Here is a 27,672-nt window from a genome sequence, read left to right as displayed (position 1 = left end):
GAATACTAAAAATGTAATAATAGTGATACTAGTGAAACAGTTATAGTAAGTCCCCTACATACAAACGAGTTCCATTCCAAGAGTGCGTTCATAAGTCCAATTTGTTCATAAGTCCAACAGAGTTAGCCTAGGTACCCAACTAACACAATCAGCTATGTAGTACTGTACCTAATAGGTTTATAATACTTTTCACACAAATAATACATTAAAAAAAACCACAAAAAATAAAACATTTTTAATCTTACAATACAGTACCTTGAAAAGTACAGTAGTACAGTACAACAGCTGGCATACAGGGTCACGTTCACATCTTTGAAAGTTCACAACTTGAAGGTTCGTATGTAGGGAACTTACTGTATATGGAAATGTAAGCTAGAGGCCATATTGGAAGCAGTTTCTGAGGGATAGGGGAGAGAAAAATAGAGGTATTGGTCAAACTCCACAAAAGTATAGAATCACAGAAGCAAAATTCTAGAGGTAGGAGGGATCTTGCAGGTCACTGAATAGCTCAACCCTCTTATTACATGGCTGTGGATTTGAGGCCCAGTTTTGCTAAATAACTTACTATATATGTGTCAGGGTTCAGTTCCAGGAAATTGAAACCACACCAGCTATTTTAAGCATGAAAGGATTTAGTATAAAGAATTAATTGCACATTTAAATTGTTGGAAGGATTGGAGTGGCCCTTAGGCTTGGGCTCCAGTACTAGTTCCCAGAACGATGCAGCTGATTGGCCCACCCGGGCAGCTGCTATTGCTGTGAGGGGGAAGAGGGGCAAGCTGCCGCTGCTGGACCTGTTGACTCCAAGAACTTGCCACCGAAGATGCTCTCTGAGGATAACAAACTGGCACTACTGCTACCGCACTTTCCTCTCAGCATCAACGCAGCTGGCAACCAGACCTAGGATGTTAATATAAAAAACCTTGGTCCCCACAGTGCATCTCCAACCACGTTTGCCACTTCTTAGTTCAAATCTCACCTGAGTGCTTCTAATTGGCTTAACCCCATGCTCACCTGGGAGCCTAGCTGCAAGCACATTGGGGCTCACAGTTTCAGCTTCTGCAGCATTACAGGACACAAGGAAGTTGGAATGGATGTCAACTGACAAATCACCGGATTCACACACCTGCATCCACAACTAGGAAAGCACATCACTGCAACGAGAACATGAGAGGCCTGTTCTTGCAGTCTCACTGTTATCATTGAACCTAAGTGCACACATAACAAGAGAATTACGTAGATTCAGCTCTCCTTCTAGAAATCACACTCTATACTGAGAGACCTCTAAGTAGGGCAACCACTTAATTTGTTCAAAAGTGGAGAGAAAACATTACTAGTATTTATGCCAGGATAACAGGCATGATACAGAGATCATACAGGCCCCCAGAAAACTGGCTCCAAGCCTGTCTGTAAAATATGTAAGATTCTTCATGATCTTGCTTCAGTCTCCCTTAGTGACCACATCTGTCAGCACAAATCTTCACTTTTTGCTCCATCCTCTTTAAAGTCTGTTCTCCCAGGATATCAGTACTGTTCAGGTCTTCTGCACACACTATGTCCTTGCCTAGAACGGCCCTCTCTATTTCTCCACGTGTCTAACTTGTGAGTGTCTTTCAAAATCCAGTGCAGCTGTCACCTCCTCTGTTGAAATGCTCCCAGACTCTTCCAGGTAGGAAGCTGGTTCTTCTTCATTTACATACTTACCTTGTATGAAAATATCTGTTTATATTTCTTTCCTATTAAGCTGTAACCACCTCAGTGATAGGAACTGTGCTTTATTCCTAGAAACCAGATTGAATTCTATGCTGAAAAAGTGCTCAAGAAATGTTTGGAAATAGATGGATGGAAGGAATTAAGGCAGAGATGGAAAGAAATAAAGCAACAAGGGAATGAAGGGAGCAAGGAACTGAAAGAAAGAGGGGGGGAAGGAAGAGAAGGGGAAGCATGAGGAAAGGAGGTCATGAGCCTTTTCTAGTAACTCTAACATTTTCATTTGTGAGAATTCTCCTTATATTACCAATCTATTAGATCTTTAAAAGTACTGAATAAGTCGAGATGAAATCCATACACACTCACTTAGAAATAGAATTGCTACATGTAGTCTGGATTTCCCATCTGATATTTGAAGAAATTCAGCATTTATTGACCTTGATGACACTTCAGTGGTTAATGGTTTCACTCCATCTATGTTAATCTATCAAATATGTCATTCCTCACTTTGAGTTGAACATATAAATGTTTAGATTTCTTGCACTCAAATTGCAAAAAGATCTTTAAAATCTAGAAAGATTAATTTAGATACAATCAGACCTAGTACACCAATGAATCGTCCTTGTTTCCCTTTTTTTTCACTTATCACAAGATGATTCCTTTTTTGAGTAAGTGGTTTCATCCTGCTTGTTGTGGCCCTTGTTGTTGATTGTAAGGGATGGCCCACAGTGAACCTGATTCACAGAATTTATTTCTTGCCTTCACTTCCGTAACATGACTTCCTAAAGTTCACCCCCAATTTTCTATCATCTAAATGTGTTTTTTTTAAACCTAGTTTGTAAATCTCTGAAAAACTCAGTGCAAAACATTTTCTTTTTCATTCTTTTTTTTAATATAAATTTATTTATTTATTACTTATTTCTTGGCTGCATTGGCTCTTTGTTGCTGCGTGTGGCTTTCTCTAGTTGTGGATCTTCATTGTGGTGTGCGGGCTTTTCATTGCAGTGGCTTCTCTTGTTGCAGAGCACAGGCTCTAGGCAGTAGTTGTGGCTCATGGGCTCTAGAGTGCAGGCTCAGTAGTAGTGGCACACGGGCTTAGTTGCTCCATGGCATGTGGGATCTTCCTGGACCAGGGCTCAAACCCGGGCCCCCTGCATTGACAGGCGGATTCTTAACCACTGTACCACCAGGGAAGCCTGCAAAACATTTTCAATGACTATGTCAAACATCATGTTCTTTGGACTGTAAGGCGATACCTGTGTTTGCTAAGGTTTTAATTTTTTGAACTTGCTCCATGTTTGTGTTAAGTAATAAGCAGATTTGGGGGGGGGGGTGCTACCCTTGGAAGACAGTTTCTTTCTGTAAACTTAGTTACAGTGAATGCCTCTTGGCTCAGCCAGCTGGTAATGAACAAAGAAACTCATATCGTTTTATGTGAAAGGTGAATAGAATTTTTTTTGAGATTTACTGAATACTGCTCAGCTTTCTCTCCCTTCATCTGATACTGTGTGCTGCAAGGACATATTCCAGGAGATTTAATATCTCATAAAAGTGATTTTTGTATTAAAAGAGTGTTATCAGGGTGTTTACACTGAACATTTCACTACTACCCAACTTCCGTAAGTCCAATTAAATGTGTATAGAAAGTCAACTAAGGAAAGCTTAATGGCTATAGAAAATTCCAAGTCATGTTACAGAGTAACATGCCTATAAATCCAAGTTTCTAAACCCCACCATATGTTCTTAGCAAAACCAAATCAAGTGAACTTCTACTCTTGGCCAAGGTGGAATAACAGAGACTGGATTTACCCTCCTGCTTTAAACATCCAGAAACGAACAAAATATATGAAACAATAGTTTGCAAGACACTGGCTACCTGGCAGTGAAGGACAGTGATCCCCAAGAGATGAGAAACAAATGCAGTGAGACTCAACATTACCCCAGTTTACTGCCTGGAGGATTTCTAGTCTGAATCTCAGGGAAGGAGAACCCCGGCTGAGCCTGACAGAGTTGAGAAGCCAGAGCTGGGAGTCTGGGGAGTTGAAGGTGGACAGAGTTCACAGACTGAGTCTGGAGGAAGAGAGAGCTACACAGAGGTAAAACTCTGAAGATCTGAAGAGGTTCCCCTCTAGTGTTTAGTCGAGTCGTGATCAGCACATACAGGTGAAGAAACTGCAAAGCTTGGGAAAAAACCACGCAAGAGGATTAGGGGAACAGTGCCCACACTTCCATAGGGCTGGGCTTAGTGCTTGTTCCCATGAGGCAGACTGGAGTATCTCATGGTTCACCCAGCACTGGATGGAGCATATGCAGAGGGGTCTTGCCTCAGTAGTGGTGAGTAGCTCTAGATGGGCACTGCTCTGATCCTGCTTAATACATCTTAAAAACAAGACCTGAAAGGACCAAACTGTTTTTAAGTAATTTAGCCACATCCAAGAACAAAGCTCATGAAATTTATAGGAATACAAAGATATTCAGCAGCCAAGAAGGTAAAATTCACTATGTCAGACATCTGATCAAAATTACCAAGTATGCAAAGATACAGGAAATCGCAGCCCAGAAGGGTGAGAAAAATCAGTCAGTCAAGACTGACAGAAATGTTAGAATTCAAAGCATTAAATAGCTATTAAAACTATATTCCATAAGTTAAAAAAAATAGAAGATAGAAAAATACCCCCAATTTTTTTCTCCCACATGATCAATACTAGCTGGAAGGATGTATTATGGGCATATATTTTAAAAAATGTAAATATAACAGAGTTTCTTTTCTCTAGCAAATTTTATTCCTTACACTAAGAATAGTTTTATTTTTAGCAAATAAGTGACTTTAGTGGAAATGCACTCTAGGAATGGTTCAACAATCTTATTCGAATGCCAAAAATGGTATGTTATTAAATTTAACTTGGATAATGTCTTTTGTGGGTTAGGAGTTGTACTATTCCATTCATAGTATTTGGTAACAAATATGGTTCTATTGTAAATTTGTCTTAAATATGCAGTAATTATTATGGCTCAAATATACTGACTACATAAGATATAATTATGAAAAGTGACCTTCCATCTAAACATAGGCCAAAACTATTTGATCAGTATTATTCAAATGAACATAGCACTTTAGATAAAAACATGTTGAAAGACTATTTCTTCAATATTTAATGTTCTGATAATACACATTTTTAACTTTATATCCTTATAACTAAATTTTAAAAGAAAATTCATTGGAGGTAGCCTAGTAAAATTTTGCTGCATTACAACAAAAAGGCATAAATTGTATTTTTAATCACTTAGTATAAAATTCTGGTCTGTGTTATGGATGTGTAAATAGCTAAATAATCTAAATGTCACCTTTACTCAACCTTTTATAGGTTGTCTATAAAATCTGGAAACATAGATAATATTTTATCTTTCAGAGCAGAGACTGAAGATGTCCTTGACAATGTTCTGTATATTTGTTTGTACCTCCAGACTTTATGGACACTCGGTTCCTCTTTAAAGGTGAATGAGAAGATTTTTTTCGTATTGTGATAAAGTACTAGACTTCTACATTGTCATGAAATATTTTATATCATAATGTAGGATCTTATAGTGTAGTACCTTTTTCCATGTACAAATATATTTAAATTGTGAATTGTACCCTTGATCAAGGATTTAGCAGCAGATTAATTATACATATGATCCATCATGTATGATCAAAACAACCATAACAACAATAAGCAACTTTAATAATCTAAAATAGTGAAATGATGGCCCAATTATTACTTATGGAAATTTAGCCAGGAAGACGATCCTCGAGCACTGCCTATTTATTTTGTAGATAAGGAAACTGATGTGCAGATAAGTTTGACATCTTTCTCAAAACCATACAGATGGATCATAGCAAAGCTGGGCCTAGATCTCTATTTTCTTTGTATTGTTTCGTTGCCTTATAACAAACACCAAGAACTTAGTGGCTTAAAACAGCCCTCATTTATTAGCTCGAAGTTCTTATAGATCAGAAACCAAGGTCACTGGACTGGGTTTAAAGCTTAGGGTATCACAAGGCCAAAATCAAGGTTCTAGACAGTTTGAACTCTGCTCTGGAGGCTCTGGGAAAGAAGGAATCCACTTCCAGGCTCATTCAGGTTGTTGGCAGAGTTTAGGTCCTTGTTGTTGTGGGACTGAGGTCCCCATCTCCCTGCTGACTAGGGTTCAGTGTCAGCAACTGAAGACCTCTCTCTGGTCCTTGCACAGGCTGCGTCTGTCTTCAAAACCAGCAACGGCAAATCATGTCATTCTCATGGTTCACATTCCAGAACTTCTCTCCTCCCTCTTTCTCTCAGCAAAAGCTCTCTGCTTTTAATGGCTCAGGAGGTCAGATCAGGGCCAACTGAATAACACCTTTGTCTCACAGTCAGCTGTGCATATAATGTAATCATATCTCATCAAATTCACAAGTTCCGGGGATCTTTGTGGGGCCATTTTAGAAAGTCTGCCTACCACACTCTGAATCTATTCTGACTTTCTTTGTGTTATACTCTACAACCTCATTCTGAAAGATCTACAATATACATATAAATTAAAGATTTACATATATGTATAAAAGTTTGCATGTATCTCACACAAATATAACTCTGATACTCATGTGGCCCCTTCCATTACTTTACAATATCTCTGTCCATTTTCTGCCTTCTTTTGAACATCTTCACTAAAAATTGTGCACACTTCACCTTGTCACTCTTATTCCCCTCATCCTGTTTTATTCTTCTTACACTGCTTCATCATTCTTATCACTGGAACATAAGTTCTATACGGGCAAGCTCCACATTTGATTTGTCCTCTGCTGTACTCCCAAGTGCTTAGAACAGTGCCAGGTCAAGCAGCCCTGTTCTTTAATTATTTATCAGAAATAATAAATACTTAATGTTAATATTCATAGTTTGGCTCTAAGGACTTGTTTAAATTTTTATTAAATCATTCCATATACCCTTGGAGAAAAATTTAGTATGCTGAAGTAGAGTTTCTGGGGAAATTTGGGTAAAGAAATCCCTTTACCCTTAATAAAGTAGCATATAGGAGGCAACTGATAGAAGTAACTTGAGCTTTGAAACTGGCAGCTATGAAATGGGATTCTATCTGTACTTTATGCAGTTGATTTTACTTAGAAAACTTTAATTTCTAGCAGTGTCAGATTAGTAGAATGTAATCTAGTAAATTGGGTGTAGGGACCGCTTCCTCTACTCTGATTTAGTAGAGCTGAACTACAAAAGCCATAAATAAGAAAGAATATAATTTAGTCAAGAGGAGGAGAAAAGTTCATTAGAATGCTGTTAAATGTAGAGAGAAGTAAAATTTGAAAATTAGGGGCTTCCCTGGTGGCGCAGTGGTTGAGAGTCCGCCTGCCGATGCAGGGGACGCGGGTTCGTGCCCCGGTCTGGGAAGATCCCACATGCCGCAGAGCGGCTGGGCCCGTGAGCCATGGCCGCTGAGCCTGCGTGTCCGGAGCCTGTGCTCCGCAACGGGAGAGGCCACAACAGTGAGAGGCCCGCGTACCAAAAAAAAAAAAAAAATTTGAAAACTGAATAAGAGCAATGGAAGAAACAAACTAGAAAGTAGATCACTAGTAGAAAGGCCCTTAAATTTAAAATGATATAAAGAGAATAAAATAATTAATTTGGGAGATTTTTAATATAAACAGAATATATCGTCATTTTCAAGGGACTGTACAGCCCAAGAATAGTTTATTAAAGAGTGGGAAGGAAAATGAGGAAAATCGGTGACTGTAGCAGGAAGGACATAGATGGGTTTATTCATCAAGGTTCTTTTATTTTCAGTTGTTAGGAACTAACATCAAACTGTCTTCGGGAAGAATTTTTTTCGAAAGCAGTAAGAGAAGAAAATCAGGTGGTAATATTGTTTATTGACTCACAAAACCGAAAAAATCAAAAGAATGGTTGAATTCAGAGGCTTGGAGTCATCACTGGAACAGAACTATTCTTTCCATTAATAATCTTCACTTTCCTCTTCTTGCATTAACCTTAGACCAACAACTGTCCTGAGCTTTCCCCAAGCACCTTCACTGTTATATTCTGCCAGTTTCAAGCTCAGTAGAGAGAACTTCTCTTCCCTAGTAGTTCCAAATAAAATGGTCCTAGGTCATAGTTTCATTGTCATGAGTTAGGCCATCTGCCCATCCAATTACTAGAGTCAAAGAAATGGAATACAGTACTTGGCCCTGCCTAGGTCAATGCCCACTGCTAGAGCTGAGCGTCCAGGGGTGGAGTGGGGAAGTGAAGGCAGGAGGGTGTAGGTCATTGTACCTACATGAACTGCCTGGAGAAAGACAGAAGCCCCACACCTAGATTTGCCTGATTTAGCAACTAAAAATGCAGGATTCTCATTTAAATTTGAAGTTCGGGTAAACATGGAAGAAGTTTTTAGTATTAGGTAGGTCCCATGATAATATTTGGGACATATTTATACTAAAAAAAATTGTTGTTTATCTGACATTTGAATTGAACAGAAAATACTGTACTTTGTCTGACAACCCTGCCCACACCTAGACATTTCAGTGATTTATTCAAGAAATGGTTGGAATGGGGCTGAGCAAGCAGCAGTGATGAGTCCACTACTGTAGGAATGAAGGACTGAATGTCAACAGCCATTTCCGGGCCAAAAGAATGCAGAAGTGATCTGTAGGCAGGCAGATTACAATAAGAGAAATGAAACATAAAATGCATGAATGCAAACTAAGGTAGAGTAAAAGAGACCAATGGAAGACTGTTACTAGGGAATGTGGAAGAGGAGGACTTATAAAGGAGGATTCAGGGGCTTCCCTGGTGGCGCAGTGGTTGAGAGTCCGCCTGCCGATGCAGGGGACACGGGTTCGTGTCCCGGTCCGGGAAGATCCCACATGCCGCAGAGCGGCTGGGCCCGTGAGCCATGGCCACTGAGCCTGCGCGTCCGGAGCCTGTGCTCCGCAACGGGAGAGGCCACAGCAATGAGGGGCCCGCATACCCCCCCCCCCAAAAAAAGGAGGATTCAGCAATGTGAGTTGCCTGTGCAGTTTCCATTTCCCCCTCCTCTTTTATTTCAAAGCCTTCCCCCTTCATCTTTTTAAATAGGATCTCCGTACTATTCATGAACCCACACTTTTCCTAAACATGTACTTCAGAGGAGGCTGGCTTCAGTTACAGAAGTTGATTTCTGATTGGAATAAGGCATGTGTGAGTTCAGTTATCTTTGAATGATTTTTACATGGCCTTGTGATTCAGTTCAGGCCACTGAAACACGTAGTTAGATGTACCAGAGGGCTTCTAGGAAAGATTTTTGCCTACTTTTAAGAAAGACATGCAAAAGAGATATAATTTGTGGTACCTGGCTCTGATGCTGGAATTGGTGCAGCCATTCTGAAATAATCAAAGAAGTGAATTGGAAGACAAAGCAGGATGTGAAAAGATGGAAAGAAGGGTGTACCTGATCTATTGATGAACTGATTAGCCCAGGAATCACCCTACCTCCGGACCTCTTGTAGTGCAAATTAATATGTTTCCTGATTGTTTAAGACACTTTAAATAAAGTTTTCTTTATTTGCAGCTGAAAACGTTCTAACTGACATATAGGAGATTGTTATAACAGTCAGGATTTTCTGTATATTGGACAATGAAGTGACCTTTCTATTTTGTTCATTTGCTAATGATCACAAACTCAAAGCATGAAAACATTGCGTTTTTTTACTTAAAAAGTAAGAAGTTTTCCATTTAAAAATGCCATATGCTACCCCTTAAAGTAGTCAGTGAAAACAAAAGCAAACAGGTGCTTTAGAATTAGAACTATTGGGGAAAAAAAATCACGGAAACTAATATTCATTCAACAGTAATGTCTTTTTTTAAGAAGAGCAACAGTTACTTAATGAAACTTCAAAATTGGCATCATAAATTGGCCTGAATATAGTTCTTTGAACTATCACCATGGAATTTCCCAGTTCTTGAAGGATTCAGCTGCTTTTCAAAAAAACATTTTATTAATCTTGGTATAATGGTACCCCCATATGTGTGGAGATGCTGTTACTGTATCTTTTTGGAATCACAACAATATAAATTTATTTAAATTATATCAATGGAAAAATCACTGTCCAGTGATACAAACAGGTCAAAACAATTACTTAAGTTAACTCCTCTCTGTTTCTGACCTTAACAGATGACATGTGTTGGATTTTACGCCCATTTTTAGCTCTGATGTTAGGATCTCCACCTACCATTGGAAAATCCAGCTGGCATTCCAGTCACTTCATTTTCACGGCAGGAGTCTGTTCATGAAGAATGCCAAATTTCTACATATAGATTCATTCTGTGTTTATTGTTACTGCAAAACATTTTTTCCCTCATTTTCTGAAGTAGATGCACTACAGAGAAAGCTGCTGTGGGACATTTTGGTAAAGTGAATCTTACTTTATCATTCTCTTATTAACATGAAATTAATTTGCATTCCCAAAGGGAGTAGGAGAGCAGAGGGAATCTACACAATAAAATTAAATATTGTCAATGTCATATCTATTAAGACTAGATTCAGTGACTTATAAAAGAAAACCCAAACATGGCCTAAACAGGATGCAACTGCTGTCCTCCATAGCACTTTGTGTAACGAAGTCGGTTCCAGGGCTGGGATGCCAGCTCCGTAGTCACCTTGGGGTCAGATCCCTTCTTTATAGCTATTCTACCAAACTAAGCACATGCCTTGAATCCAGGCTTACCTCAAAGAACTCTTGATATCATGACCAAGGTCCAGGCAGCTGGAAGGAATACTAAGTGAGGGACTAGAGATGTGTGGTCCTTAGTCACAAGGGAGTCTGCGAATGACTTTTAACTGGGTTTATTTCTACCTCACATAGAAGGACAATCTATTCCTTAGGCATAACAGAATGGATGTAGGGTAGATGCTTCTATCACATTCCCTATCACAGTATGCTTAAGATTGTATTCCAACCTCAAATGTATCTGTATCAGTTTCAGAATTTGATCAGAACTTGCACCTTTCCAATTTTAAGTTTGTCTCCTGTCATTTTTTAACCATAGGAATTTTTTCTGGGGTGAGAAGTGATTTCACCAATCTACACTTAGATTTCCTGTAAATGTAATTAAGCATGTAAACATGCCATATTCCATCCTGAAAATGTCTTAGGCCCAAGTGTTATAAATTAGCAAAACGAATTATATTCTACTTTATCTATTTGGTAAGTTCAAAATTCTGATTTAACACTATATCCTATCTTTAACTCTAAAAATAACTATATTTACTGTGACTTGATTGGTCACCTGTTTGCCCCCAAACATTTCATATTTTCTGTAAAAACAGGCTTTATAGTAAAATCATTATTTTTCTGAAAGTGCCTTTACAGCCATTGGGAAGCTACGGGGTACAAAAAAGGGTACAATCAAAATGTTTCCAAAATATTAATTAATTCTCATCAGTAACTTCTAAGGTAAGTTTCAAAAACATACATTTCCCAAATAGTTTGAAAAACAGAAAACTCACTCTAAGTGCTAAGGGGATTGCCTCTGATATTTCTGTGAAGCTTGAAAAGTACCCTAAGCATCAGTTTTTTGGAATGAAGCATGGGGAATAAGTAGCACACTGTACTTATTGCAAGGCCTTATTTATTGATTGATATATTTTAAGATGCTCAGTTTTCCTGCTAATTCTGTTATCACATCAATCAATCTCTGCTGTCCAACTCAGCCACAGCCTTTCAGATCACCTTGAATGCACTTACTTAGCAGGATGCCAACAGTGTGTCACAGAGATCCATAGTTTGCAACACCCAGCACAAAATGTCACTCTGCTTTCACTTCTTGAACTTGCCTATTGACTTCTCTGTGATTCCTCAGTCCTTAAAGCAGAAAACAGATCTGATAGGGAGTGTTTGGACATGATTAACATGATATTCACCTTTAAGTGTTCTTATTCCTATACTTATGGGGGCACAGAGAGAATGGTAGAAGTAGACACAGAAGTAGAATTACACACATTTTGTCAAAGTGTGTGCCTGCTTTTAAACTCTGAAGCTTTAGAAAGGTGTGAACTGTTACTAAAAGGCATGTTCTAATACCCTGATTAGATCCGTTTAAAGTAGAACTTGTGGAAGTGATTTAAGCCAATATAATTGTTTGTGACTACATGATACAAATTCAGCTTCATTCTGAATATAAATCTGGTACAACCGTGTGGTTCCCAGAGTTAACAACTAAAGAGTTCTTAATCTTCTCAGGATCTACCATTTATTGAGTGGGTACTCAATAAATATGCACTGAGTGAAGATCAGTGCCATCTATAAGCTCTTTCCAATTTGATATTAGATTTTTAATCTACTAAGCAAGTTTGTCTCATTGGATTTAATCCTAATTTTAACTGAAAGTAAGCATGCTAGATTCTTCTCTGCTTTATCTACTTTGTGCTCTTCATGAGATATTGTTACCCTCATTCTTTCTAAAATTATCAGCAATTCAGATTTTCCTTTATTAATTCCAGATTTTTTCTCACCTCTATTTTAAAAGAACTATAACCATTTGATATGTGACATATAAAATAAAATGTAGGAAGCTTTAAAAGGTATAGAAAACCTATCATAATGGGAAATCAGCAGCATCATGATAATCATCATCATAGTAGTAGTAATAGCAGTAAGTACAATTTGTTGAGCACTTATATCTAAGCACTGTATACAGTGTTTTTACTAGTATTAATTATATAATCACAACAACTCTGCAAAGGAGGTATTATTATCCCATTCTACAGATGAGAAAACTGAGGCTCAGAGAGGTTAGGCATCTTAAGTAAAATCACACTTCTAGGGTGCGACACTGCCAGGATTTGAAGCCAGGTATATCTGATCACAAAGCTTGTGAACATTATATCGTAAAGTATGTATACTGCGAAAAATTCATTATGAATGAAGATATTTCACAGCCTCGGACCTATTTGTTAATTAATAGGGATGTATATAAATAAAACATACCAGAAGTTATTCCACCACTGTCTTTTCTTCAAATGTTTGACATTGCCCACTTTAGGAATCACAGAAAAGAACACTATATGGCACAGGAGGAAATAGGGACAGAAGTATTCTTTTTTTTTTTTTTAAACATCTTTATTGGAGTATAATTGCTTTACAATGGTGTGTTAGTTTCTGCTTTATAACAAAGTGAATCAGCTATACATATATCCCCATATCTCCTCCCTCTTGCGTCTCCCTCCCACCCTTCTTATCCCACCCCTCTAGGTGGTCACAAAGCACCGAGCTGATCTCCCTGTGTTATGCGACTGCTTCCCGCTAGCTAGCTATTTTGCAGTGTATATATGTCAATGCCACTCTCTGCCTTCGTCCCAGCTTACCCTTCCGACTCTCCGTGTCCTCAAGTCCATTCTCTACGTCTGCGTCTTTATTCCTGTCCTGCCCCTACGTTCTTCAGAAACATTTTTTTTTTAAATATTCCATATATATGTGTTAGCACACGGTATTTGTTTTTCTTTTTTTGACTGACTTCACTCTGTATGACAGACTCTAGGTCCATCCACCTCACAGCAACTAACTCAATTTCATTTCTTTTTATGGCTGAGTAATATTCCATTGTATATATGTGCCACATCTTCTTTATCCATTTATCTGTCAATGGACGCTTAGGTTGCTTCCATGTCCTGGCTATTGTAAATAGAGCTGCAATGAGCATTGTGGTACATGACTCTTTTTGAGTTATGGTTTTCTCAGGGTATATGCCCAGTAGTGGGATTGCTGGGTCATATGGTAGTTCTATTTGTAGTTTTTTAAGGAACCTCCGTACTGTTCTCCATAGTGGCTATATCAATTTACATTCCCACCAACAGTGCAAGAGGGTTCCCTTTTCTCCACACCCTCTCCAGCATTCATTGTTTGTAGATTTTTTGATGATGGCCATTCTGACTGGTGTGAGGTCATAATTCATTGTAGTTTTGATTTGCATTTCTCTAATGATTAGTGATGTTGAGCATCCTTTCATGTGTTTGTTGGCAATCTGTATATCTTCTTTGGAGAGATATACTATGTTCTTGGATTGGAAGAATCAACATTGTGAAAATGATTATACTACCCAAAGCAATCTACAGTTTCAGTGTAATCGCTATCAAACTACCAATGGCATATTTTACAGAACTAGAACAAATATATTTCACAATTTGTATGGAAACACAAAAGACCCTGAACAGCCAAAGCAATCTTGAGAAAGAAAAACGGAGCTGGAGGAATCATGCTCCCTGACTTCAGACTATACTACAAAGCTACAGTAATCAAGACAGTATGACACTGGCACAAAAACAGAACAATAGATCAATGGAACAGAATAGAAAGCCCAGAGATAAACCCACGCACATGTGGTCACCTTATCTTTGACAAAGGAGGCAAGAATATACAATGGAGAAAAGATAGCCTCTTCAATAAGTGGTGCTGGCAAAACTGGACAGCTACATGTAAAAGAATGAAATTAGAACACTCCCTAACACCATACACAAAAATAAACTCAAAATGGATTAAAGACCTAAATGTAAGAAGTATTCTTGATTGAATGAAAGCAATGGTTGAAAGAAAAAGACGTCCTTCTTCCTTCTCAGGTTCCTCATGCAATGAAAAAATAGATTCACTTAACAAAAAACCACCTATTTTAGGAGGGATGCAAAGGCCAAACCAAAGGTATCTTAGAGCAAGATGAACTGTCCTTCTGAAATAAGTATTCAGCCTTCTTCATTCATGCGTCAGACTTAATGACATGATGACATTGCTAGTATATTTCCATTGGATACTGCCACTGACAGTTCTGCCAAAAAGAGCCATTTTTAGAACTGGGAGCTCATGTATGAATTTCCTATTTGTACGCTAGCTATCACAACCTTTCACATTCTCAAGTGTGTGAAGAGACTGAGGTTGAATAGTAAAGCTGTTTGCAGGTGTAGTCTCTTGCCCTCAGTGTGGGTTTACAGCTCTTAAAAACAGCTTTTAAGGAAAGATTTCTATTTGATGTGGATGGTGGTGAGAGTTATTTACTTATTGTAGAGCCAATGTGATTCCCTGATGAGCAGAAAAATCCCAGTTAATGATCTAGCATTTGGGCTTGGGTCAAAGTAAATTACAGTATAGCTTTCAAACCTGAGTAATCATATTCAGAGGCTGTGCCCATACTTGTAGGGGAGGGTGCTGGTGTTTCTCTCTATTTTTTAAAACTGGAAAGGGTATGAGTGAGATCTTTATTTCTACTACTTCTAGTCCCATGTGGCTAGGGCTTGGTTATCAATCTTCTTGACCAAGAGACACTGCTTTTTCCCCCTCAACTTTACTAACACCACAAAGATGGAGAGGGAAATGCCTATTCATTAATGTCAGACATTGCTTCAAATGGCTTACAGGCCCAGTACAACACTAAATAAGCCTCCATATAAAGCATGAGTCAGAATTGGTTCTGTCAGACTTCTTTTTAGATATGTGATTGTTTTAGTCATCAAGGCAGTATGTAAAATAAAATCCTTTCCAGGTTTTATATATTTGAAATGGGAATGAGTATTCTTTCAGTTCTGTACCTGCAGTTTTGATTAATAACTTTTATTTTAATATTCAAATAACATTTTATTAATTCACCAAAGCATTTTCTTCACCGAAACTATGGTAATCTGAATCTAGATAATTAGATAATCTAGATAACTAGAACCTGAAAATGCCTCTCACTCTCTTTCTCTCCAGGTAGATAGATAGACAGATAGGTAGATAGATAGATAGAGAGATAGCAGGTACATAGATAGATAGATAGATAGATAGATAGCAGGTACATAGATAGATACATAGATGATCTAGAGATATATATGTACATGTATATCTGTATATCTCTCTCTGTGTATTATGTATATGTATATCTGCTTGGAAAGTAAAAATAATTAAGTTCCTTCCACAGCATAAAATAGTTTATACTTTTATATTCTTCTGTTATAGGTAATTTTCTGACTGAATTTTTACTTTGGTATCTCACGGATTCAGATATACAGCTATCGAAATGGCCTGCTATCCAGATGATGGCCAGTACAAATGTGGAAGACCTATATTGTCTGCCTAGCAGCATTCACTAGAAAACCACACTCATAAGAAATAAAGTAATATATGGTCACTGATAATCATACCACTAAATGCTGTTTGTTGTGTTGCCATGCTATAATTTGATTTTTAAGTTAAGGCTACTTGAAAAAGGAGCAGTTTAGATTTATGTGATACAAATTCCACACTCCATAATTAAAGTAACTTAACCACTGTAAACTTATCAAGCTGTGAACTTTAAATTTATAGTCTCCGTTTATTTAATAGCTACTTAGCCCACGTATGTTCTGCACCCTTTGGCTCTGCACTGAGGATACAGCTGGAGGAAGACTAAATACTGTGTTCCTTCTGGAACAGTCGGTCTGGCTGGTGGCACTGCTTTCTATGCAGTAATATTATTTTGCCCTCAGTGTTGCTGTTCTGTGTTGAATTTATAGGAGGTCTATCTGAACACGTGCACTTGCACATTATTTAAGGAATAAACTGAAAAGCTACATCTTGGTGACTATGGATGATAATTATAGTTCCCCAAGAAGATCTTTTTTTGTAAGAAGTTACTAGAAGGCCCATTGGGGAAACTGAAATGCCTGGGTTCCTTTTGTTTCTTAATAGAATCGGATCTGGAAGGCCTTGATGATCTAGGTACTGTTTACAGCAACATTGACCAGCAGTTGAATGAAGCCATGAGGCGACGCAGACACGCGGGAGAAAACGATTACAACATCGAGGTGCTGCTGGGAGTGGATGACTCTGTGGTCCGTTTCCATGGCAAGGAGCACGTCCAAAACTACCTCCTCACCCTGATGAACATTGTGAGTATTGACTCCTTTTTGAGGTTTTTTTGATCTTTTAGTTCACTTCCCTTGTTTTGCTAGAGCCTTTCGGAAACCTCTGTGACGTCTCCCATGACTGCGTCCCACATCCAAAATGTGTGCATAACTGCATTCAATTCAAATATTGACCTACATATTTAACATACAAGATAGTTCTTTGCAGCATCATTTTGCATCCCAGGTTGATGAGGAATTATTTAGGCCTGCTAACTCTGTGTGGATGCTTATCGTTAGAGCTTTTGAATAGAGCAATGTTTTTCAACATTACAATTGAAGGCAATATATGTACAAAGCACAGTCAGCTCTTGGCACAAGTGCTGCCCTGGAAGTTATAAAGGACTCTTTTTAAATTTGTTCTTTATGTCTTCTTTATTAGCCTTACTCTTGTCCAGAAGAAATTTAGTCAGTATTCTCAAACTGGTGTTCTTTTTTCCTTGTGAACTGGCAGAGAGCAGTTGAGGAGAAATAATATATAAATCATCTACTTCTAAAAGATAATTGAGACTGTAGTATACTTTATTTTATATGTTTTATTTTCTAGAATTGTAAAATACATATTGTATTGACCTGGCAAATTTAGTACCCAAGCCTATTCTCCCTTTCAGCTTTTTGACCTTTAATGTAATTCTTTGGGTATTTTACCTTCTTTTTTTCCATGCTTAAAATTAGATTTCCAACAATTATACTGGAGAAGAAAAATATTAGTTTTACTTATCATGAGTTTATTCATCCTTATACTGATGCCAATATATTAAAAATATATTTTGTTCATTGAGATGCCAATGTATAAAATTCTACACATACCATGTCTCTGTGAAATGGAAAATGAATATAGAAACTCAGACACATTTTTATTTGTTCATTGGCACTAATTCCCATTATGAAGACTGATTATCACGCAGAAAACAAATTCCTGTGGAGATGCTGTTTTTACTTGCATTATGCATTGTGCCCCTGGGCTGCTTTCTCCTACCACTAGCGAGGCAGTCAGTCAGGATAGACCTAGACCCTAAGGGGTGCTCAGACCTACAGGAGGCTCTTGGAGTAATGCAGCAGAGACTCAATACGGTCCTTGGCCTCACGGTACTTATAATTTAGTCAAGGATAAAAAAAGATGCAAAAAAATGCAAAAGTTGAGCGATAAAAGGCATGCTATTGTTAAGATATATCGGGAGGCACTGCATTATAAATTCTTCAAGACTTTAGAGGCAGCAACAGTCATCAAGTTGTGAAGTGTTGAGAGTATTAAACTGGGACTTAGAGGAGGCAGAGGTGTTACCTCTAGCTCTGTACCTGGTTGACTTCGTGAGCTTAGATAGTCATGTCCCTTCCTGGGGTTTAGTTTCTGTATTCATAAAATTGAAAGACTGTACAAGACGCTCACTATTTCTCTAATTCATCAGGAAGCTGGAGGTTAAATTGGGTCTTTAGGGCTTTGTTTTCGGGGTTTTTTTCATTTGTTTTCTTTAGTTTTTTAAAGGGCACATGGAATTGTAAAGGTTTTCTAGGTAGACTCCATTGACAAGAAAGTAGAAATGAATATAGTATATTCACCAGACAGTAAGCTTAGGTGTCAAGGAATAAAGTGCTGCAGTTTTGGTTTTATAACCATCAAAAAAGGACTTTTAAAAAAAAAATAAAAAAAAAAAAAGGACTTTTGTTTTTAATACCATTAAATAGATTAAGTAATAGGCTGAGTCTCTGGCTCAAATACTAGAAATTATTCTAAAGCTAATTGAGCATCAGAGAATGGAACTGGAAAAGAGAAAATAATTTTTCAAACTTAATAAGTTCATTGCATCTGAAGTAATTAATGTAGGTAGAGGTCTTGAGGAGATAATAATAACAGTCCCCCCTTCCCTTCCCAAGTTTAGAGCCAACTGAAAGATATGGTGAACAGACAGATGGAGAATAAATAGTTTTATTATTTATAAGAGCTGAATTGCACATGACTTAAATTTATAGCCACAAAGATTTTTCTTATTCTAAATCAGTGATTCTCAGTGGAGAGCACTTTGTCCCAGCCCCTTCCATCAGGGATATTTGGCAATGTTTGGAGACATTTTTGGTTGTCATAACTGGGAAGGGATGCTACTGCCACTAGTAGGAGATAAACCACCTACAACACAAGGGCAGCCCTACACAATAAAGGAATATGAATTATCCAGTCTAAAAGGTCAACAGTGCTAAGGTTTAGAAACCTTGTTCTAAATTAGACAATCTTACTCACAACCCCCCATCTCTATCTGACTGGATAATTTCAGGTCTCCTTTATAGGACAGGTAGAGAGCTTTAAGCATGACAGATAGAAGACTGAATCTCTTTCTTTCCTCCCCCCCCCCCCCCGCATTGCCCTATTGTAGACTGTTAGATCTACAGCACTGAGATGAGCATGGCTTATCTCAAATTTATCAATTAAATCAGAGTTGGAGGCATGAAGAAAACCAATAATGATATTCTAATGAAACTACCTCATGGAAATTTGAAGCCAAGAAAATTGGGTTTTTTCCCTAACGATGTTGGAATAATTATTAACTCCTATGCTAGCCATTTTATGACTTCCTATGGTTATCTAAAATCATGGCTCACCAAACTCAAGCCCTACACAAACACAGAGGCTTTCTTTACATGCCACATAGGTTCAGACAGAAACTGTAGAAGAAATTGACAGCAAAAAGTGTATTTCCTTGCACCGATATGGGGAGAAACGTGTCCCTATGGTAGAGGAAAAGCACAGTTCCCGTTAGTCTCCTTTGGTATCTCTACCTTAGTTAACTAGTCAGCAAATACACTCTTCTTTTAGTTTACCTGGTAGTCAAGTATAGTCTCCATATCAAACCCAGGTGATATTTACCACATAGTTCCTGAACCAAGGGAGTACTTCGAGGTCCCAGTGATTTGCTTCATGGTTGTCTCTTTAATTTAAACTGAACTTCATACTTTCTTATCTTGAAAAGCGTTCTTAAATTATTAAATGTTAAACATATGTTTAGTGAAAGAATGGATAAATGAACAAATGAGTGTAAAGAACATAGAGGTAGATTATGAACAATCTTGAGAGGCAGAAACTTTGGACTTGAAATAAGAGGATATAAATGACAAATGAAGGCTTTAATCAGCTTAACAATATTATGAAAGCAGTGTTTAGGAAGTAAATTAGCATTTATTGGGCGTCTATATTTTTTTAAGTATATTGCAAGATGGGAATTATTATTACCTTTTTTTTCTAGAGGAAACAGAGGCTTTAAAATGCCAATAAAATTGAGGTAAATTTTTAAAATTATTTGAAGGTTGTAAAAGAGTCTCAGATAATGATAATGTGGTGATGGTAACCATCAGAAGAAGACAGGGTGGAGCTTCTGTGTTGGTGAACACATCACAGTGCTGGGAGGGTGAAAGCCTGGAAAGAGCATGGAAGCTCTGTACCCCTCCCCCAAGACCTTGCCTTATGCATCTCTTCCATTTGGCTGTTCCTGAGCTGCATCCTTTATTTTAAACACCTGTAAATGTGTAGAAGGCGGCAGACTATAGAGGAAAGGCAGGACAGTCTTGGGTCTAAGCCTGCCCAAGGTGAGAGGCCTTGTAGGTACAAGTAGCAACTTCCCAATACCTCGGTTTCCTCACCAGTGCGATGGGGATAGCAGTCCTATGCTCACAGGAGAGTTCTAAAGAAGAAAGGAGAGTGTGAACATAGCATGTCTGGAACTGAGAAGGTGCTTGACAGGTGGCCAGTTGATATTTGCTCAACTGTTGTGGGAGATCTAAATAAGGAGCACAGCCTCTCACCCGCATTTGATGCCCCTGATTTTCCCAGACTCTCAGGGCAGAAAACACCAAGGGATTTTCTCAGGGTGATGTATGGAGCCTGGGATGGAGCCCCATCTCAGCCCCCATTCTCATGAACCCTGTTCCCTTTTGCCACTGATGATCCTGGATCAGCATCTGGAGAGAAAGGGATGCAGACCTCACTGAGCGGGTTTCATTGTCAAGAATAACCTGGAGAGGGGGGCAGGCACAAAGCCTTGCTCCCTTCCTGGGACCATTTTCTCCAAAAAGTAAGAGTCTTACACTGCTGGAGGAGGTGCAGCAAAGCCTGTTGTGTCCAGGGAATAGACAAAGACTCGTTGCGTCTAGAGGAAGGGTAGAAGAAAAAAACTCTACCCCAGTGTTTAGGGCAGAAACAGGTCTTGGGGGAAAGCAGCTGCCATGCTGTGAGAACACTCAAGCATCTCTGTGGAGAGGCTCGTGTGAAGAATAACTGATACCTCTGGCCAACAGCCAGCATCACTTTGCCATCTGTACAGGTAAGCCACCTTAAAGGTGAAATCCAAGATATGAAAGCAACCTAATTGTCAAGCCATGGATGAATGAATAAAGAAAATGAGGTTTATACACAAAATGGAATATTATTCCGCCTTAAAGAGAAGAAAATCCTGCTACTGGCAACAACATGATGGAATTGGAGGCCATTATGCTAAATGAAATAAGCCAGACACAAAAAGACAAATACTGCATAATCTCACTTATATGTGGAATCTAAAATATTCAAACTTACAGAAGCAGAGACTAGAATGATAATTGCCAGGGAGCAGAGGGAGTAGGAAAATGAGGAGGAGATGGTCACAGAGTACAAAGTTTCAATTACACAAAACAAGTTCTGGAGATCTACTATGTAGCATATTACCTATAGCTTACAATACTATATTGTATACTTATAATTTTCTAGGAGGGTAGATACTATGTTAGGTGTTCTTACCACAAAAAAATTAATTAATAATAAAGGAGCAGGAGGAAACTTTGGGAGGTGATGGATATGTCTATAGTCTTGATGGTGATGTTAGTTTCGTGGGTGTGTATTTATTCCCAAACTCACTGAGTTATATACATTAAATATGTACAGATTTTTACATGTCAATCATACCTCAATAAAGTGGCTTTAAAAAATAATAAAATGAAAAACAAAAGTGGAATCCTTATATCTTTTGACCCCAGTCAAGCCTTCAGTTGAAAAGCCCCAGCTGACATCTGACTTAGACTTCATGAGAAAAACCAAGCTAGAATCACCCAGCCAAGTTTTGCTTCCACATTCCTGACCCATGGAAACTGTGAGAGAATAAATTATTGCCTCTGCTTTAACAAGGTAGAAGGAGGAGGAGGTAGGGTTATTGGGAGGTGAAACTTGTTTAGAAAATTTGTTATATTTAATTTTACCTCAGATTAATCATAGTTTAAGTGTAACCAAGGAGAACACTTAAAACACAATATATTATATTCACGAGTAATGTTAAAGAGCCTTGGTTTATCTGCTGTTTTAGATTAACCATACTAGTTGCCACCTCTTTGACACAAATATGTTTTGTTTTAGGGCCATATTGCCTAATGATAGTGGTGACTGTGCATATGAATGTGGTAAAGTTCCATAGGTGATTTGTTGTGCAAATCTGGGGATTTGAACACTGGAAAGACAGCTCACTAAATTAGCACTTTTCTCTGGGGGCTCAAGGGTCAAGTGAACAGGTCTGAACAGGCCCCAGATGATTTTGCTATGACTCCTTAAGAGGGGACAGATGCTCTCCACCCATCCCACAGCTCCTTTGCGAAAGAATCAGTGAAGGCGAGAATTGTCCGTTGCCTTCCATCTCCTTTTATTTTTAACTCTTCCTTTTCGTAGATCTCGAAATTTCTCCCAGACTCATCTATAAAGAAAAAATTAACAGATATGAATATATTTTAAAAGAGCATGACTAATGCCCATTCTTAGATTATTGAGAAGCTTTTTATATTTCAAATAAAAGATGTGATATATAGTTAAGTCTTTTTTAGGATCTCGTGTCATATCTTGTTATACTGAGAGATTTTCATTTTACTATTTTGTAACATTGCTGACTTGCTGAGAAAGTGGTTCTCAGCTGTGGAACATATCTCCTTCTACAAATGTTGATCCGTTGCCTACTATGGGCAAGGCTTACCTTAGACGTAGGGTATAAATATCCCAATGAACACAATAGAAATTCTCTGCCCTCTTGGTGCTTGGACTAGGAGCAAAGTAATAGTCAAAAGAAGAAATAAATGTGTAATATTTGGTAGTAATAACTGCCAAGAAGAAATATAGATAAGAGTAAAGGGATATTGTTGAGGAGAGAGAAGGAGGGACTACTTTGAATAGGAAGTTAGGGAAAGCATCTCTGACATACCATGTAGGCAGAGATACAGGCATTCTGTGAGGAAGAGAACCAGGCAAAAAACTGAAGAAAGAGTGGTCTGGTCTGATGAATCATGAACTGTAAGAAAAAAGCTGCAGAATCAAGAAAAAGCTACCAAGTCAGGAGTGTTTGGGATACAGACTTAAGAGTTATTGTTTTTCAAGCGTAATGGGTAATTTTGATGAACACCCCTAGTTAAAAATCACAGTAGGACAATAAAGGACAAGAACTGAGAGGAGAGAATGGGGGGGAAATCTTTGACAATAAAGAAATAGAAAGGAAATTCCTTAGAATGAAAAATGTAAGTAATTAAACTATCCTGGAAATTTCCCCAAAATTTTGTTTTTCTTTGTATCTTGATAGCCAAACACTGTTGGCAGAAATTTGTTATCTGAGCTACCGTGAAGCTCAGCTTACTGAACTCTGAGTCTTCTAGGCTGGTAAGAACTTTTTCTTGAGCTGAATATAGTTTTCTTTTTAAAGTCTTTTGACTTGTTAATTACTAACTCAAGAGCTTTATGCCCTTATACTATTTCTTTTTTATGAGATATGTCTTAACTGCTGCAGGGGAAAACATAAACCTTGCTGAGAGGAAAACCAGTGAAATGAAAGGAATAGGTACCAGGTCTTCTTTCTTAATATATGATGGAAAAGAATGGTTCCTGGCAATATTCTGAAGGTAAAAGGAGGAAATGCCCTAAAAATTTTTTAAATGGTCTTGACTTACAATCATAAAAGGCGAGGTGGAAGGCTATTTAATGATCAAGAACAAAAGAAAGTAGAATTTCAAAGACTAATTCTATCCTATAAATTTTTCATCGCTGAAGTCTAATGTCCTATAACTCAAGCAAGGTTCATGAAGCTCCTTCTACGAAATCAGTTTAGTGTGATTTACTATAATAGAAGTCTCTTTTCTAATGTGTTTGTCTTTTCAGCCATTTGTTCTCTCTACCAGAGGTCCTTTAGGTAAAAGTTACCATTGATGTGTCCTAGCATAGAATCACACTTTAGAACTCAGGAGGAAACAAAAGAGGTGATCCTCTCTAACATTTCCTTTTTGAAGATTATGGAGATTGAGGATAATTGGTAGGTTACTTACCTAGTGTCAAGTACCTAGTTGCAGGGCCAGACTGGTTTTGTCTCTGGCTCCCATTTAATTCCACGTCACTTCAACATTTATGTTAATAGTCATTAGTACACAGTTTTCAAAAATATATTTGAAGGACACTTTGTGATGAGAATTGAAGAACATATGTACTCATTAATGCTTCGGATGGGCCACTCAGAAAAGTAGGCTATAATGTTAACTACTGTGTAACATCATAGTGACTTGCAGGAGTGAAGAAAATACTGCTGACTTTTACTCTTTTCTTAATTTTCTGGCCTGGTCCATAATCATCACCTCAAACCTCAAAACTCCAACTAATCAAAATAATACAGCAGTCATAATGTATGTATTAGTAGATAAGAACAATGGTTTTGAATTATTTTAGAGTCTTGGATTTATTTATGAATTTGAGGCAAACCATGAAAATTGTACTTAAGGGGAAAATAACACTTACCGTTTAAGAAAAACAAAGCCCACTTGAAACTCATCTAGGTTAAGAACCCTGTTGTAGACCCAAATTAAAGTAGCTCCCAATTGCCAAATCTGAGATAATATGAGCAAAAAAAAAAAATGATAATAATGAATTATAATACATACAACAAAAGAAAGTCTATATTTTAAACTTTTATTGGAGTATAGTTACTTTACAAGGTTGCGTTAGTTTCTGTTGTACAGCAAAGTGAATCAGCTATATGTATACATATATCCCCTCTTTTTTGGATTTCTTTCCCATTTAGGTCACCACAGAGCATTGAGTAGAATTCCCTGTGCTATACAGTAGGTTCTCATTATCTATTTTATACATACTATCAATAGTGTATATATGTCAATCCCAATCTCCCAATTCATCCCACCACCACCCCTTTCCCCGTTGGTAGCCATACGTTTGTTCTCTATGTCCATGTCTCTATTTCTGCTTTGTAAATAAGATCGTCTATATCAATTTTTTCAGATTCCACATATATGCGTTAATATACAATATTTCTTTTTCTCTTTCTGACTTACTTCACTCTGTATGACAGACTCCAGGTCCAGCCACGTCTCTACAAATGACCCAATTTCGTTACTTTTTATGGCTGAGTAATATTCCATTGTATGTACGTACCACATCTTCTTTTATCTGTTCCTCTGTTGATGGACATTTAGGTTGTTTCCATGTCCTGGCTATTGTAAACAGTGCTAAAATGAACATTGGGGTGCATGTGTCTTTTGGAATTATGGTTTTCTCTAAATGTAAGGCCAGACACTATAAAATTCTTAGACGAAAACATAGGCAGAACACTCTTTGACATAAATCACAGCAAGATCTTTTTTTTTTTTTTTTTTTTGCGGTACAAGGGCCTCTCACTGCTGCGGCCTCTCCCGTTGTGGAGCACAGGCTCCGGACACTCAGGCTCAGTGGCCATGGCTCACAGGCCCAGCCACTCCGCAGCATGTGGGATCCTCCCAGACTGGGGCACGAACCCGTGTCCCCTGGATCGGCAGGCAGACTCTCAACCACTGCGCCACCAAGGAAGCCCAGCAAGATCTTTTTTGACACACCTCCTAGAGTAATGAGAATAAAAACAAAAATAAACAAATGGGACCTCATGAAACTTAATTAAAAGCTTTTGCACAGCAAAGGAAACCATAAACAAGACGAAAAGACAGCCCTCAGAATGGGAGAAAATATTTGCAAATGAAGCAATGGACAAAGGATTTATCTCCAAAATATACAAACAGCTCATGTAGCTCAATATCAAAAAAAAACAAACAACCCAATCCAAAAATGGGCAGAAGCCCTAAATAGACATTTCTCCAAAGAAGACATACAGATGGCCAACAGACACAAGAAAAAATGCTCAACATCACTCATTATTAGAGAAATGAAAATCAAAACTACAATGAGGTATCATCTTAACACCAGTCAGAATGGCCATCATCACAAAATCTGCAAACAGTAAATGCTGGAGAGGGTGTGGAGAAAAGGGAACCCTCTTGCACTGTTGGTGGGAATGTAAATTGGTACAGCCACTATGGAGAACAGTATGGAGGTTCCTTAAAAAACTAAAAATAGACCTACCATACGACCCACCAATCACACTGCTGGGCATATACACACAAGAAATTGTTGTGAGTTAATACTGATGCAAATAAATGACTATGTAAATTATTGCCTAATATAATATAATAATTGACTAAGTAAATGGGGGACATTTCTTCCCTATAGTAGAACTCCAGCTAATAAATGTAGCAGAAATGATAGAAATTTAAAAAATTGCTAATTGCCAAACACTACAGTAATAATTTTTGCAGAGAAGTGCCATCAACGAATGACAGAATTAGTGGACGAAAATATAATGAGAAATCGGCTATATACATAGTCTCAAAGTATCTCCTCACAAAGGACTTATTAATCACAAAGGGAAAATGAGTAACTTTACATTTGTGAAACCTGGCAGACAGCATCTTAACCACAGGGTCAAAGTTAATCTTACCCCTAATGAGTTACATTAACATCCTGTGCTCTAGAGGGCACAATATCACTTCTGTGCTATTATAGCTCATAACAGAATTTAATCATGAGGAGCCATCAGAATAACTCAGATTGAGGGGCATTCTACAAACTAACTGACCATGAAAGAAAAACTGAGGAACTGTCCCAGATTCAGGAAGACTAAGAAGATAGGGCAACCGAATGGCATAGATTGGATCATGGACCAAGTAAAGGATATTAGTGGAACAATTGACAAAATGTTAAGTGGGTCTTTAGATTAGTTAGTTGTATCACATTAATATTAATTTTCTAGATTTGTACTGTATACTGTGATTTTGGTAAATGTTAGCATTTGAAGAACCTGGGTGAAGGGTATGTGGAAATTCTTTGTTCTATATTTTCACCCTTTTTTGTAAGTCTGAAATTATTTCAGAATGAAATTAAAGATAAAATTAAGTGCATTAAAAGAAGCCCTTATTTGATTTTTCCCTTGTTTAATTTACTGTGCTTTTAACTCTTAAAGGTTATAATATAAAATGATATTTTGGGGAGACTTCAATTATGGGTAGAGATAGGTTGTCAGAGAGAGTGATTTGTGTATTTTTGCTAACCACAACATGAGAAGATATGCAATGAATATGTGATATAATAGTAAATAAAATCAATATTGAAAACCATTACTCTTAAACATCAACTTTCATTAAAGCATAAGTGACATACAGTATGTATTTTAAGTGTACCAGTTTGATGAAGTTTTATTAAAAATTATATTTTTTTGTTTCAGCCTAGTTTTCTTCCAGATACCTTCAGAGTTGAGAGCAAACAAATTGAGTCTTGACTGTCTGTCCTTCCTTTTCTCAGTAAACGACTCTCTTAGGCACCCAGTTATTCAAACCAGAAACCTAATATGACGGAGATGCTTTTCCCCCTTGGGGATGTACTTTACTAGGGGAAATTAGGTTTGTAAATTAGTATGTATAAAGCAATCTAGAAAGTGCTAATTGATTGAAAGAAACTATAGATTCTGTGCTATGGAGGAAGAATATTAGAGATGTCTTTGAAGTAGAGGAATGAGGAAGGATATGAGGAACAAGTATGCTTGAACTGAGCCTTGAATGTTAGTTAGAAGTTAGGTCTTTGAAGATGAATGACAGGGAATTCCAGACAGAGAAGAATATTCAAAGCTCCAAAAAGATGCATAGTATATACTTGAATTTGGCTACATATAGGTTGCATGAAGGAAATTAATGCAAAATAAGAAA

The 27,672-nt window shown here is 37.7% G+C and overlaps 1 protein-coding gene and 1 long non-coding RNA gene across 2 annotated transcripts in view; one reads left to right on the top strand and one right to left on the bottom strand.

Moving 5' to 3' along the window:
• The window catches only part of ADAMTS3 (ADAM metallopeptidase with thrombospondin type 1 motif 3), a gene marked incomplete at its 3' end in the record, with an annotated part of 287,161 nt that overhangs the window by 204,400 nt on the left and 55,089 nt on the right, over positions 1 to 27,672 (top strand). The window contains exon 5 of the mRNA XM_082838783.1: positions 16,403 to 16,602. Coding sequence (XP_082694909.1) covers positions 16,403 to 16,602 — 200 coding nt within the window. The remainder of the gene's footprint in view (positions 1 to 16,402; positions 16,603 to 27,672) is intronic.
• LOC309961476 overlaps positions 7,032 to 27,672 on the bottom strand; it is a 205,909-nt gene continuing 185,268 nt past the window's right edge. The window contains exon 3 of the long non-coding RNA XR_014326187.1: positions 7,032 to 7,264. This is a non-coding gene — a long non-coding RNA (uncharacterized lncRNA). The remainder of the gene's footprint in view (positions 7,265 to 27,672) is intronic.

The sequence above is a fragment of the Leucopleurus acutus genome, assembly GCF_964270905.1.
Source record: "Leucopleurus acutus genome assembly, chromosome: 4".
NCBI classification, from domain to species: Eukaryota; Metazoa; Chordata; class Mammalia; order Artiodactyla; family Delphinidae; genus Leucopleurus; species Leucopleurus acutus.
This window is presented reverse-complemented; position numbering and strand designations above follow the sequence as displayed.